This window comes from Prunus avium, chromosome 2 (assembly GCF_965620075.1).
Source record: "Prunus avium chromosome 2, drPruAviu1.hap1.1, whole genome shotgun sequence".
NCBI classification, from domain to species: domain Eukaryota; kingdom Viridiplantae; phylum Streptophyta; class Magnoliopsida; order Rosales; family Rosaceae; genus Prunus; species Prunus avium.
The window spans coordinates 32,253,238-32,268,136 of record NC_142285.1 but is presented as its reverse complement, the minus strand read 5'-3'; the positions used below and the strand labels follow the sequence as shown (position 1 = coordinate 32,268,136).

The following is a 14,899-nucleotide window of genomic DNA, read 5'->3' as shown; positions in this document are numbered from 1 at the left end:
GAAAGAAAAAATATATAAAAATAATCAGGGTCGGCTTTGAGCACAACCAAGCAAAAAAATATATATACATAAAAATTATGTTAGGCCTAATTATTCAATCCAAAATTAAGAATAGTTCACCTTGAAAAAGGCCCACTTATTCATTAAATTCATAGTAATTAACAAGAAATTACATGCTGGAAGGTCTAGTCTCCAGGTATACCAAAGGAAGGCACCTGATAATTTTATCATTTTGACATCTTTGCAGCCAACTCTCTCACCAGCTTAGCAGCTACCATTGCAGTCATCCCATCAACAGTGTCACGCTGGGGATTGAGTTCAACGACATCTGCAGCAACAAGGTCGCCTTGAAGGCTGTGGAGTATGTTGAGAACATCACGGAAGGAGAGACCCCCTGGCTCAATGTGTGACACTCCAGGAGCAAATGCAGGATCAAGGCAATCTACGTCTATTGAGATGTACACACCCTTCACACCTTCCCCTAATTTCTGCGAAAGAAAAATTTCTTAACCGTTATTCTCAATACTCTCATAAGTACATGCAGACACATAAAAAGAAAGATACACATGGGGCAGGGGCAGAGGGAAGGAGAGAAACAGAGAGAAGAAGAGAGAGAGAGAGAGAGAGAGAGAGAGAGAGAGAGACCAGGTTTTCCAAAAAATGACGGTCTCTTGAAAAGGTTCGCATTTCATATTGCTCAACACCAAATCGTTTTCCTTGTTCACGCCCTTCTATGTTGATTGATCTAATACCAACCTGAAAGTTCAGCAACAAACTTCATCAGGTTGACTGAAATGCTGGACAACAACTAAAACAGGACAGTCAACTTAATTAGAGGACAAGAGCATATGAGAACTACATTAGGTTTAATGATGAATAGATATAAAGGAGAAGAAAAAGAAGTAGCATAGGTCATAGTATGACAAAGACATGTCGAATGAAACTTGTTACAGTAAGTGACAGCACATTCGTATTAACTAAGATTTCATCTATATTTTATGCAGAGGACAACATTAAAAATGCTACTTTTACTAACGACAAAGCTCAAGTGGAAGTTTATACTTAATCAGAGATGCAATAAGTACATTTGAAAGTCACATAGGGTGATTAATCCATTATTTGCATTTTGCATAAGGTTTTACATACTTGATGCCAAGATTAGAAATACCAAATGCTTATAAAATCTTCTTTGGTATATACAATTGTTATCCATTAAGAAGGGGCTACGTTCATTTGAATATTGTCCATGAGCCACTCTTCCTTGTGCACCAAAGATTATAATCTTTGAATGCAGGGATAAAAGTGTGAATATCAGCTGAGAATATTTACAAAATTTCCCACAAGTGATGGCAAAATCCTATGATATGCTTTACAGAAAATCAACAATGATACATATAGATAGCCAGGTTATGTGACACTAAAAGGATATACAAGCTTGTGAATAATCCCTTTTCATCAATTTGTTATTTGACTAATACTGATTTCCTAATTAAGTGGGAAAGCAAGCCATGAGAAATATACATACGGTGTATTTACAAACAAGAATTTACCTGCAAAAGACGCCGAGCATAACCACCTTCCATAATTCGAGCAAAAGAAGACGCATGTGAATATATATTACCTTCAAAGGCGTCATAGATATCAGGATGGGCATCCAGATGAAGAATATCCACAGGTCCCCCAAGCTTCTCAGAGACAGCTCTTACAACAGGATAAGAAATTGAGTGGTCACCACCTAACACCAATGGGCGCAGTGGATCCTGAAAGGGCATGGACGCAATGATTAGGTGCTTCCAAAAAGAACCAAAAGGTAGCCGGTGTATACATATATTCATTGGAATGAAAAGTCTCAACCAACTAAGGACAACATTTACTCTCAGTATCTGTGAAGCTTTCCAGGAAACAAATTGCACAAAGAACATATCCCGGATAATTTTCCAGAATGAAGTTCAACCAAATATCTGCTAGGTTTATGGAAGATTCAAAATAACTGAAGACATCAGAACATTTGTGCTGCCTACTGATGGCAACTAACTTTTCATTTTCTTTGACATCTTCAAAGTAATGCATCACAGTACAGTATACCGCTCTGAGTTTGAACTTCAAAATGATATTAAGTGTGCCCACATGAATTTCAATATGGAATGTTTTGCCCTGTTTCAAAAATTCATGCACACAAAAAGTTGGGACTGCAGGTAAAGGCTCACATATGAAGGTAACAGAGGTACTATGAGGAATCCTTTGCCATAAATGCAACGACTAAGGGTCCTTTCCACCATTTTTCACACCCCCTATACAACTTAGACACTTAGCAAAACATTATTCCCACAAATTGGCAGGAGGATCTCCAACAAAGCGGTAACTCCTAACTGGTTTCCCCTTTCATAGAAGTTGAAAACATCAGTAAAGAAAGGTAACTCTGAGGTTTTAGTTTGACAACTTCGACAATTCAACGAATGAAGTACTTTCCTGTCTTTTGAAAAGTAACCATATGATACAAGTATTTTGAGAAATTGGCCAAATGCAGATGCTGAATTTAACATTTTACAAAAATGACAATTCTCGGTAAAAAACGACACTGACCCAAGAGTATTCCAATGAACTAATGATTATTTCAGGAACGGTTCAAATTTAGAATCTTGTTGAGAAGAATTTTATATTTCTGAAGAAGTGTAGTTATAAATACTGTTAATCAGTGCAGAGGATTCCCATTCCCAGTGCAGTCATGATCAAATTTTCTGAAAAGGTCTTAACAGTTTGTACTAAACTAGCAAAGTCTTTAATTGAAAACGAAATATAGGATCTGAGGCCTGAAAATGGCATCATAGTACATACTGCAGGCCGGTTTCTCGACATCTAAGAATTTAAAATAGGAATTGTACCAGCTCAGCTTCAAAGTATACTTCTAAAAAAGCTGAGTTTCAAAGTATAAGAATATTACAAGCAATTGTGTCATGCTGATAAAAAATTCAAGGTTATGAAAGGAATATGACCATGTCATACGCAAATGAATAGAACATATTGTAGTTCAACTAATTGCTGCTCAAACTCATTTCAGCGTAATAAACTAAAGCTTTTGAAACACATCAAGTCCCACTAACAATACATAAACAAGGAAAAACAATATGGATCTATCAACAATTGGTGAATTGAGGTAAAAAAATTCAACTTTTAGAAAATAACATAATCAAATGGCAAAAGCTGGTCTCAGAGTTATCAAGCTAGCTGAGCATTTTATCTCTACCAAAACAGAGAAGTGCATAACTGGTGAGATATAATCATAAGCCTGCAGCAGATAAGTGATTAAAAAGGAGAACTTCCTCCAGTTTTCGGTGAACTGGGCATGACTTTAAGTGTACCAAGTCATTTAACAGTGCCCCAAGTTATTCTACCAACAGAACAAGGGCAGTTTCGGAAACAGAACAACAGAATTAGTTTTTCCACTGAAATCTTCTAAAATTGCATTTTTTCCCCCTAAAATAAATCATTGTATTAGTTTTAAGTTGGAAGCTTCTAGAAATTTCAACCTACCTGTTCCATCACTAGCTTGACAGACTCACTTATGACATTCATCAGTCTTTCATCTTCGACTCCACAATCTCGAATTTCTTGGATAGGAATATCACCAACATCAGTTAGCACCCGTGGGTCTCTTAGTTCTTTCCCTGCATTGCCAGCATCATGTTTCAGTGACATCAATTCATGCACCATGACATGAAATTTTGAAAAAATGAAAGAAGAAGTCATCAACAACAAGCAATTCGCTAAATTGCAGATCTTTCATGAATATAAAACGTGCCTATTAAACAACCTCAGCACACACATGTATAGATGATAATTCTGAGACTGGTTGGGTTTCACTAATAACATAAACTGCTAATAAAACGATTGAGAAGATGAGGAACTGAATTGACCACCAATGTTATATTTCAAGTGACAACACTTGTTGGGTTGTGGGATAATTTTAAATAATAAAAAAAAAACCGACTTATCTTGATCAAATAAAAAAAATAGAATGTTTGTTGAGAACCAAAGAAAGATTTAATAGTTTTTAGATGATTACATACCTTCTTCAGTTGTTGAGTTGGTACTACCACACCAGATTGCCTCTCTAATCCGAGGAGGAGCAAAAGCAGGCCCTTGAAGAAACGACGAGTTATGTCCAAGAGGAACACCCAAAAGAGAAGTGGATGCTACAGCGCCTCCTAAAGCACGCACAAGCTCTCCCTACACAGAAACAAAAAGAACCCATTTCACCAAAACCAATTCCAAGTCCAAAAATCCACATAAATCGAAAATTAAACACTACCGAACAAGGAAAATAGGTACCCTGAGCTTTGCGCTCTCACGAATGAGAGTGAGAGAAGCATCTATAACTCGGCTTTGACCCTTCTCTATCAAATCACTGGGAACATTTTCAGCACTGAGTTTACGCAAGAAATGAATTCCTCTGCGCCCAATTATTGACATTGCTGAAACTACAGAAGAAGAAAAGAAAACACTTGATTTCTCTAAGTCGCAAAAACCATGTACGTATAATCGTTTAGTGGTTGAGAAATCAGAGTGGTCTCTGTACCTCGAGCGAGAATTGAAGGTGATAACATGTAGCAGAGACGGAGAGATAGAGAGGCTGAGAAGAAGTGAGTGGGTTTACTGAGAAAAACTTGAAAATGATCAAAGCAGAGAGAAAATCAACAGGAAAAGAGAAAAAGAAACGGAAACAACAACACCAGTGACTTGAGCTGCCAATTACCTGAAATACAATCAGTGGCAAAACAGTAAGAGTGTCATGTGAAGGTAGAGATAGGTTTGATATTTATAGGAAATTAATTATATCTGATATGAGAATCAAATGGGTGAGATGAAGATAAGAGAGTTCGATCCAACGGTTGAAGATGAAATCAAATTTTATCATCAAAAACGTGAAAAATATGAGAAGAGAGAAAGATAGAATGATGATTGAGATTGATCAGTGACTATGTGTACAAAAAAACAAGGTGACAAATACAAACAGTGGGAAAAAAGTAAAGAGTGTCTCGTAAAGATAGACATAGGTTTGATATTTATAGAAAATCAATGATATCTAATATGAGAATCAAAGGGGTGAGATAAAGATAAGAGAATTCGATCCAATGATTGAAGATGAGATCAAATCCTATTATATCTTATCTTGAATTATATGCAAATAAAAAACAATAATAGATGTTAAATTGCCGGCAAAAACGTGAAAAATATGAGGAGAGAGAGATAGAATGATGATTGAGATTGATGTGATGACATGCACAAAAAAACCATGGTGATTTGCCGAGTCACATGTCAATAAATCCCAAACAAACAAACAAAGCCCAAAAAAGTGGAAACTGACGTCACGCACTTCGAGGCGTATTTTTCTGACGTGTACCGAACATCCTGTTAAAATGCGCGGTACCGGTGCATCACGCACTTCAACAAAACAACAGTGCGCCTTTTATATATTGTGGGCCAAGTTCTAACTTTGGTCCATCAGGTTCTCTGCTTCTTTAAGCCCACTACCAATGCGAAAGGGCCAGCCTACCCCTTCTATGTAGGCCAGATCAGCCCTTAAGTTCGGTTCGATTTTATTAATCCAATGATAAGAGAAATGCTAATTACCTTCCCCAATTACTTTACTGTTTCTCGTACATTATTTGTTTGTCATTTGTCAAGTGAATTCCATTCGCACATCAAACTAAAAAAATTTATCTTAGAAAGACATAAACTCTCATTTTCTGACTCCGGGCGGAATTTAGGACAAGCTTTAGGACTAGAGTTTATTTTAGGAAAAATTAGGCTGCTGAAATAATAATAGAAAAATTAGTTTGCTTCTACCAAACTCGAAGCAAAGCTCTTTCCTTTGTTATTTTTTCATTAATTTTTTAAATATCGCCAGCATTTCTTTATTTTTTGCATGTTTTTTTATAAATAATTTATTGTTATTTGAATGCTTTGTGAAAAAATAATGAAACAGTTTTTATTCAAGTTTTCATTTAGCATTCCCTTCGGCAACTGTGATGATCAATAGAGGACAACAGCCAATATATTTCGTACCATACCATACGGTCTAAACACATTCAAACTAAAAGAAAACCAAAAAAAACTCATACAATCTTTTTCTTTTTGGTTTTGGCTACTTGTTTCTGCTTGTATCGATTGTTTTACATGGGTGTTCTTACTGAAATTAGTAATTGCTCATGTTGAGAATTTTGGCTAATTTTTGGAATAGGGGTGGACTAATTTGTTCATCTGGTACAAGAGAGAAAAGGAAGAAGAGCGAAAAGAAAGAAAATAAGACAGAGAGAAAAAGGAACCAGGAGGGAAAATGAAGAAAATATCTTACAAAGGAAAAGAAAACAAAAAAAAGAGAGAGTTGAGCGAACTCGCGGAAGAAGAAGAAAAAGAGGAAAAATGAAAGGGAAGAGAGAGAAAAATGAGTTATTAAACTTTGGTTTAAATCTAAACCATAGAAGCCATCCAACGGTTAAAAACAAAAGTTCATAACTGCTCCACATCTTAGAACTTCGTAACAGAGAAGGCCCTTAGTTCGAAGTATGTATGCCTTAATTTAATGAAGAAAACGTGGAATTAAAACACACATACTCCAAACTATATCACTACTACCTTTGTATTTGGGAATTTCATAAAAATGATGAATTTGTGTCTCGTAGTGAGAGCAGACCAAAAAGAGAGGTTATGACAGGCAGTTTATGTGCAATTCTTGCTAGAAAGTTTATTTCACAAAACATGACAAGGATGAACATCTATGTCGTGAAGAGCATACCAACATCTATGTGGATTTGTGTCTCATGGTGGTGGTGTTGTGGAGGTTTGGACTCATAAACTTTCCTTTTTCAGAGCAAGAAAACACTACCATCAAGTGAATTATAATGAAGATATATATAAACATATTCATACACAAATTGTATGAAACACAAAATTTACACTTTCTTCCTAATTTCTCAACTGCAAGGCATAAAGAGAGAATGGGAATAGTGAGTGGACAGAACAAGAAGAAAAACATGAGTAGAGCAGTTGTTTATCATGAAGTATTTTTCCCATTAAAAAAGAGTTGGGAGTCTTTTCTTTATTTTTTATTTTTTAGTAACAGGCCCAAAATAACACCATTGTTTCTTAAAAAACCAACCGTCCAAGCCCAACTGCATAAGCCAATTCCTTTGCCTTCTTGTCCCGTCTTAGCCTTCTTTGAGTCATTTTATCAAACAACTTGTCCTAATTCAACACAAAATTTCATAGCAACTTGAAACCTTCATAGGTATAGAAGTGGAGGCAAGTGCATTCACTGACATTTTTTTGGAAACCGACCTTGGCCTCGATGATATATCCTCATCTCACGTAGTGTCTTATTAATCTAACATTCATTCATTCGTTTATAATTACTAAAGAAAATTTAATATGCAAACACAATTGTTTATATGAAAAAACATACATGATTCAAAACCCGAACAAAGTCAAGATGAATTTATAGGTTTTTTGAGTAGCGTATGTATGTAGTGTGAAATTGACCTCGAATGCTTTTTTATATAGGCAATTGAAAATTACGAATACAATTCCTTTACTTTTTATAAAAGCGATTATATTCCCTAAAATAATAGAATTACGGAAACAATTACCAATTAGTTTAGATTATACTTCCATCTTCTTCTAGAGCATTTTTGCTTACCACTTTAACTCAAGGTGTACCATCATCATCCTACTCAACACTTGACACGTGTCCATGAGCCTAACAATGGTTCTATAAATACAAAGCAAAGAGTTAACTATGGGCCCCTGGACACGTGTCAAGTGTTAAGAAAGGTTGTGATGATGTGGTGAGCAAAAATATTTCCATCTTCTTCTCGGCTTGTCCCCTTTGCATCGGAATGAGATTATACAATGCTACTGTAACATGATTGACATGTTAGTACGTACTACCATGTCAACTGTAATTAAGTTTATAAGTAATGCTAGTTAATGATTGATTACGTGACAGAAATTTATTGGTCGTATCATCACGTCATCGTACCACTCAATAATTTCTCATCAAGATGGATTAAAAATCCTAAAAAGTCCTCAAAGAAAAAATAAATATTGTACCCAAAGAAAAAGGAAAAAAATTAAATAGAAAATAAGAAGGTATGAGAATATGAGACTGTATATAATGCATACCTATGCATGTATGTAGCAGAAAAGTGAGACCAGGTGTCTGTGTGTGTTTGTTTTTATTTTGAAAATATGCCAAAACAGAAAAAAAAATATATAGACAAAACAACAAAAAGCAAGAAAATTATGGCCATCCACTTTCCAAAGTAAGAGGAGGGAGGGTCCTAGAAGAAGAATTAGGACAATTTTTCTATAGGAAAAAAAGAAGAAATCAAAACTGTCAAAGATGCCACCACTTCCTTCAACAAGGCTCTCTTTCCCTCTAAACTCTCCACTCTTCTACCTTCTTCCATCCACCTCTCTCTTCCCAAACCTCATCATCACCACCACCACCAACAAGAACAAATTTTTAATCCCCACCATGTCCTTCTCCTCCTCTTCTCCATCATCCTCTTCACCCTCTTCAATTTCCAACCCTAAAGAGCCAGAACACCCACGAGACCCAGAAGACCAGGAGCTCCTTTTGCAGCAGGCCCTCAAGTACCACAACCAGACCAAGCATCATTTCACCAAATACGCCAGAGGCCCTCATGGCCTCGACTGGGCCAACCAGCCCAACCCATTCCGCAGGTACGTCTCTGCTCCTCTCTTACCTCTCCTGCACTTCCCTACGGAGAATCAAAACCCAAACTCTTCTTCTACTCAAGACCCTCTGTATTCTTCTCTGTTCCTGAATCTCCCTCCTCCAAAACCCATCTCCAAATCCACCATTTCTCAGTTTTTCTACGATTCTTTAGCTCTCTCAGCTTGGAAAACTGCTGGGTTTTCAACCTGGTCGCTTAGAGTTAATCCCAGCAGTGGTAATTTACACCCTACTGAGGCCTATATCATTTCACCCCCAATAGAATCGTTGTCTGATTCGAGTTTCGTAGCGCATTACGCTCCAAAAGAGCATGCTTTGGAGCTTAGAGCTGAAATCCCATCTTGGGTTTTCACCAATTTCTTACCCAAGGACTCGTTTCTCATTGGGTTGTCATCGATTTTTTGGCGCGAGGCCTGGAAATATGGAGAGCGCGCATTTCGGTATTGCAATCACGATGTGGGTCACGCTATTGCTGCGGTTTCCATGGCCGCAGCAGGGCTTGGTTGGGATGTGAAGCTGCTTGATGGATTGGGTTATGAGGATTTGGAGAAGCTAATGGGGCTTGAAGGGTTCCCAAAATTTCAAATTCCCTCTCGACCTGTTAAAGGGCGGTTTCCCGAGATGGAATTTGAGCATCCGGATTGTATTCTTGTGGTTTTTCCTGATGGGGCTGGTGAATTTGATGTGAACTATAAGCAATTGAGTTTGGCAATATCTGAGTTTTCCAAATTGGAGTGGAAGGGAAAGCCAAATTTGCTTAGTAAAGAGCACATTTGTTGGGATATAATATATAGAACAGCAGAGGCTGTGAAAAAAGAGATAAGTTTAGGTGATACGTTTTTGGTTGATCCATTTCAGAGTAGTGGGATTTGTAGTGAAGGTTCATATAAGGGTTTTACAGCTAGGGAAGTTGTCAGGAAGCGTAGGAGTGCAGTTGATATGGATGGAGTTACTGCAATGGATAGAAACACATTTTATCAGATTCTTTTGCATTGTCTTCCTTCGGGTTCTCGACATGGAGGGAAGCAGAAGAAGCCATTGGCATTGCCATTTCGGGGTCTTCCATGGGATGCTGAGGTCCATGCTGCTTTATTTGTTCATAGGGTGGAAGGGTTGCCACAGGGTTTATATTTCTTGGTTAGGAATGAAGACCATTTGGATAAGCTCAAGAAATCCATGAGGTCAGGCTTTAAGTGGGTGAAGCCAGAGGGTTGCCCAGAAAATCTTCCTCTGTATGAACTTGATAGAACTGACTGTCGTACTCTTGCTGAAAGGCTCTCGTGCCATCAGGTATGTCAAAATGTAAATGGTAATTTTATTAATTTTCATATATAAGTGGAATTGCTTAAAACTGGATGGCATATGAAAGCGATTGTGAGGTAGATGCTGAACAATGCATATGATTGTGAACATTTAGACTTTGATAGAATATTGCAGATGGAGGAAGAAAAAAAAAAGCTCATTCTTTTATTTTAGCATATTAGGGGAAGAATGTTTATTTATCTTTTGCTGCATTTGAAGGTACTGTACAATATTTTCAAACTTATTTCATACATTATGCCAAAATGTGTTATTTTTGCAATAAAATCTGCAAGTCACACGTTACAAATAAGTGTCATACAAATATGTCGGAATGTAATTCTCAAAGTCTGAGTTGTTCCTCTGGCTTCTAATATATCTTGACCTCAAATGAAAAACCCCTTTACCCAAATCCCCAATTAGGCACTTTAGGTGTGTGTATAAGATATCCCAACTCTTCCTAAAAGAATACATCTACATGCAGGAAATTGCAAGTCATGGTTGCTTCAGTCTTGGTATGGTGGCTTGTTTTGACCCTTTATTGCATGATAAAAATGTGTGGATGTATCCTCGACTGTTTTGGGAGACTGGAGTACTCGGGCAGGTGTTGTACCTTGAAGCGCATGCAGTTGGCATTTCTGCAACAGGAATTGGTTGCTATTTTGATGATCCTGGTAAGATCTCTTCCCTCACCTTCTTTTTGTAATGATTCCCAATCCAAAAGAAATATCACATTACATGGTACATTAGACATATGGACTGAATTATGTGGATTACAAAACTGTTAGTGCACTCTTCCACATTAATTGTGGTAGTTTGTGCTATAAACAAGTCCTTAAGAATGTTGAATAGAATTCAATGTCTAAGGTCATAATTAAAAGATCACTATGTATCATAACTTGTTAAATCAGAGTCATCAGCTAAATGGGGTCCTAATATACTGAAGCATGACTGGCCTCAGTTGAAGGCTGTTAACCAAAATATATTGTAATATATATGACCATATCTGTATTTATATATGGCAAAGCCCACTCCATCGAGGCCTATGCTTTTGCACATTAAGCTGTATGCCTTGGCTATTTCAGAATAAGGCTTTTTGTATTACGCATCGTTTCAAAAAAGTCAAGACACATTTAGCCAAAAAGATTGAAATAATCAAGAAATTAGATTGGACGAGAGAATAGGTGAAATTTATTCAGTTCACCCCGTCTGAGACTGATAATGTCTATGAATAAAGAGTATGCATTGAATTATCACCATAAACATCTTTGAGTTCTATAAAATTCAGATAAGTTACTGCTGATTTGATCTTGAAATGTGGTAAACTATGTCAGTCACATTGGGCCCCATAATACTCCATCTTCAAGATAAGATGCTCCCAATTATTTCCAAGAACTGACTCTCATGAGTACATGCTGACAAAGTCACCTAATTTTTTGCTATTCACTCTAGCTTGACCCACTCCTCTAATCATCAGCCTCTGCCTGATTAAGAGCACCTCCCAATTATTTCTTCAACAATCCTAAGCATGTAGAATGGATACATTTCACAACACTTTGAAGGTAGAGTTGTTAAAAATAAATAATGCAAAATATGTGAAACCTGAACACTGTGGGGAACAGGTTGGCCAGTCACACTCACGTATATATGGGTTGGCAGTCTGTTCAAAAAAACCGAGTTTAGTTTCCCTTGAAGGCTCAGGCTGTTAACTACATTTGTAATTATATCTGATTATGTATGTAGCCGAATCATTCAGCTTTTTATATGTCATAGCTATCATAGAGATGGCCTAAAATAGTATTTTCAATTACTTAGGTTATGTGCTGTACGTACTTGTAACTTGTAAAGGATTCTGAAAACAATTTTAAAGATGATACAATAGAGTAGATCATTCCAACATGCGCGCTTGTTGCAAGTTATAAAAGTGAAGCAAGAATGATTTTAAAGGCATCTTTGCATATGCCATATATGTTTTATTAAAATTTATGGTATTGTTGTGTTGCAGTGCATGAACTGCTTGGGTTGAAAGGATCAAACTTCCAAAGTTTATATCACTTCACGGTGGGAGGTCCAGTCATTGACAAGCGGATTATGAGCCTACCAGCATATCCTGGCCCTGATGTTGATGCGTAATCGCAGGGTTTTAATTACTCTTAGATATCCTTTTAAGGCTTATACCAAAATCCCCTTAATTTTCATGGATGTATATACTAGAAGTTGCCTGCCAATTAGTTTTTAGTTTGGTAGACAAGTACTTATGTACCTCGTATTCGTTAAAAAAAACTGCTGAGCATTGTAAATCTTTGAGAAGTTACATTCAATGGTTTTAGCCATATGGTTTTTATTACATGAGATTCAATTATATTTCTTTTCACTCCTTTTTTTTTGGTTGAGAAAAGACGATCAATTGCATAGAAGTGGGGATACAATCTTGAATGAGGGGATCCTGAACAAGCTCAGGGGCCTCACCAAACCAAAAACAATCTTGAAGCAAATGAAAGTTCTCACTCCTTAAACAGCTCGCTTTTGTAAACGTTTGATGAGCTTTTTATCCAAGTTGCTTTTACAAATATACTTTTGCCTTTGGTGACAGCTTTTCCGGCAATTTACCAGTTTCCAATATCAGTTTTATCCCTGCTTGTTTTGGTGGATGGAGCTAATATTAGGTCCAACAATGACGAAGTAAATTCTAGACTAATTTCCCACAAAAAAGAAGAAGAAAAAAAAGAGAGCATGAAATTCAATCAGCGCACATATTTAATAGTTCGGACTTCAGCCTTCATTATATCATTGAGAAAGAAATGGTAAAGCGAAAATATGTTTGTCGTTAAGAAGTTTATTTTTCAGAGTTTAAACATGTTAGATGGGGCTCAATGTGTTTAATTTCTTAATTTTATTCAACTAAGTTAATTGGCTTAGACTATGAATTTAATGAATAAGTGGGCTTTTTTCAAGCTAGGCTCTTCTTAATTTTGGATTGAATAATTGGGCTTAACATAATTTTTACGTATAATTTTTATTTTAAATTTTTTTAATTTTATATATAGTATCATGCTATGTATATATAAAAACTAAGTTTGGAGGCTCTAGGCGGCCGCCTTTGCTTGCTTGTGCTTAGAGCCTCTCCTGATTATATGGATATATTTATATATTATTTCTTTCTATTGTGAACTCTCTAGTAAGATAATATTTTCATATATATATATATATGAAAATGAATTTTCATAGGACATGTAATTATTAGAAATAGTAATACTTGGTTTAGTAGTAACACTCAAGTGAAATTAGACGAGCATTGATTTTTCATTTGGGTTGGCTTGACTAAAAAGAAAACACTTGATAAGAGGAAAATAATTGTATTTTGTTTGGGGTAAGGGACTTCTCCAACAAAAAGAAAAATAATTGTAGTTATAAAGCAAATGGAAGCACACAACACAAACAGCATTTGTGTTTGGGGAATTTTTGACGGTGGCAACTGAAAGGATTTGTTCGGTTGGTTTAATTTATCATGTCTAATAAAAATTTAAAAGTACATTATAATTAATAAGAATAAAATATTGGTTTTCCCAATGAGATTAGGAAACAGAAAACTATAAATACATATGTAGCCTGAGCCTTTTGTAGACACTAGCTACTGTGATTTAGGGTTTCCATAATTCCCTATAATCTTTTCTCTTTCAAACGATCGAGACCCTTCACTTCACTAGCCAGCTACTTTCTCTTTCAGACAAGATGAAGGCTTTCAAGGAACAGCGAGAGCCTCCTGTTGACGTTCACGTTGACGATGACGACTTTGCTGGACTCGCTTGCCCTCTCGACGACCTTGAAGCTGTCTTCATCCCTGAAAGTGAAACCACGACTTACGATCCTTCCAACTTGTTCCACGACGTCAAACTTGATGACCACAACATGGCAATTCAAGAGAAGCCCAAGAAACCACCATCCCACGGCAAAGGCAAGAGTTTGGAGACCCTCCGCTTGGTGCTATGCACACCACCTCCATCTTCTTGTCAACAAAACCCTACAGGGCCAACAAAATCTGATGCTCACCATCAACGGCAAGACTGGGATGATGAAGAGAAGTTGGACAATAGCAAGCGAAAGCTTCACCAAGGCTATCAAGAGTTCCAAAACAAGAGAAAGAGAATTCAACTTCTTGACGTCAAGAACTTGCCTTTGCCGTCTAAGCCTCAGCGAGGCAGGGTTTTGAGCGAGAACAAGCCTTTGACCAGTTCGAGGAAGTGCCCAGAGCCTTCTGATTTTTCGGAGAGCCAACAAAACCCTAAGGGGCTCACAAAATCCACTGATCACGATCTTCATCATCGGCAAGATTGGGATGATGAAGAGAAGTTGGAGACTAGTGTTCGAAAGCTTCACCAAGGCTATCAAGAGTTCCAAAACAAGCGAAAGAAAATTCAAGTTATCGACATCAAGAACTTGCCTTTGCCGTCTAAGCCGGGACGAGGTCGGGTTTTGACAAAGAACAAGTTTCTGATCAGCTCCAGGAAATGCCGAGCCTTCTGATTTCTTGGAGAACACGTTTCTTATTGTCTAGTTTATTCTTTAATTGATATCAGATGTAAGTACATGGTTTTTGAACCACAAAACGATTATAAGTACATGGTTTTTTAGGAGAGGAGAGCTAGCACATTTTTTATTCAATTCATTCTGTAATTGTGATCAGTTTATGTACAATTGTAATTCAAGCTCCTCGACTCCAACTCCTCTTGATCAGTTTTGATTATAAAGCAAACTGAAACACACGATTGGGATATTTTGGTTCAATTTGAGCCATTTTTTCCTGTTAATTTTCTCTTTGCTTTGATCATTTTCAAGTTTTTC

At 36.8% G+C, this 14,899-nt stretch overlaps 3 protein-coding genes across 4 annotated transcripts; 2 read left to right on the top strand and 1 right to left on the bottom strand.

The window, feature by feature from the left end:
* Positions 1-35: 35 nt before the first annotated feature.
* On the bottom strand, positions 36-4,850 carry LOC110748573 (arginase 1, mitochondrial). 2 transcript variants are annotated; one of them, XM_088248998.1, is made up of 8 exons: positions 4,754-4,850; positions 4,577-4,630; positions 4,330-4,478; positions 4,068-4,227; positions 3,532-3,665; positions 1,551-1,760; positions 646-756; positions 36-488 (listed from the first exon to the last, which is right to left on the bottom strand). In XM_088248998.1, the coding sequence occupies exons 2-8, from the start codon at positions 4,602-4,604 to the stop codon at positions 228-230; spliced, it is 1,053 nt and encodes a 350-aa protein (XP_088105124.1). In that variant the 5' UTR covers positions 4,605-4,630; positions 4,754-4,850; the 3' UTR covers positions 36-227. The 2 variants fall into 2 exon arrangements, with proteins under 2 accessions (XP_088105124.1, XP_088105123.1); XM_088248997.1 differs by having other exon boundaries at positions 4,577-4,800.
* A 3,470-nt stretch (positions 4,851-8,320) lies between these two features.
* LOC110771243 (nitroreductase family protein) lies at positions 8,321-12,431 on the top strand. The gene is made up of 3 exons (XM_021975508.2): positions 8,321-10,048; positions 10,542-10,731; positions 12,063-12,431. The coding sequence occupies exons 1-3, from the start codon at positions 8,402-8,404 to the stop codon at positions 12,188-12,190; spliced, it is 1,965 nt and encodes a 654-aa protein (XP_021831200.1). The 5' UTR covers positions 8,321-8,401; the 3' UTR covers positions 12,191-12,431.
* Positions 12,432-13,789: 1,358 nt separating this feature from the next.
* On the top strand, positions 13,790-14,756 carry LOC148296875 (uncharacterized). The gene has a single exon (XM_088248452.1). It carries the CDS (start codon positions 13,790-13,792, stop codon positions 14,579-14,581), a length of 792 nt encoding a protein of 263 aa, XP_088104578.1. The 3' UTR covers positions 14,582-14,756.
* The last annotated feature ends 143 nt before the right edge of the window (positions 14,757-14,899 follow it).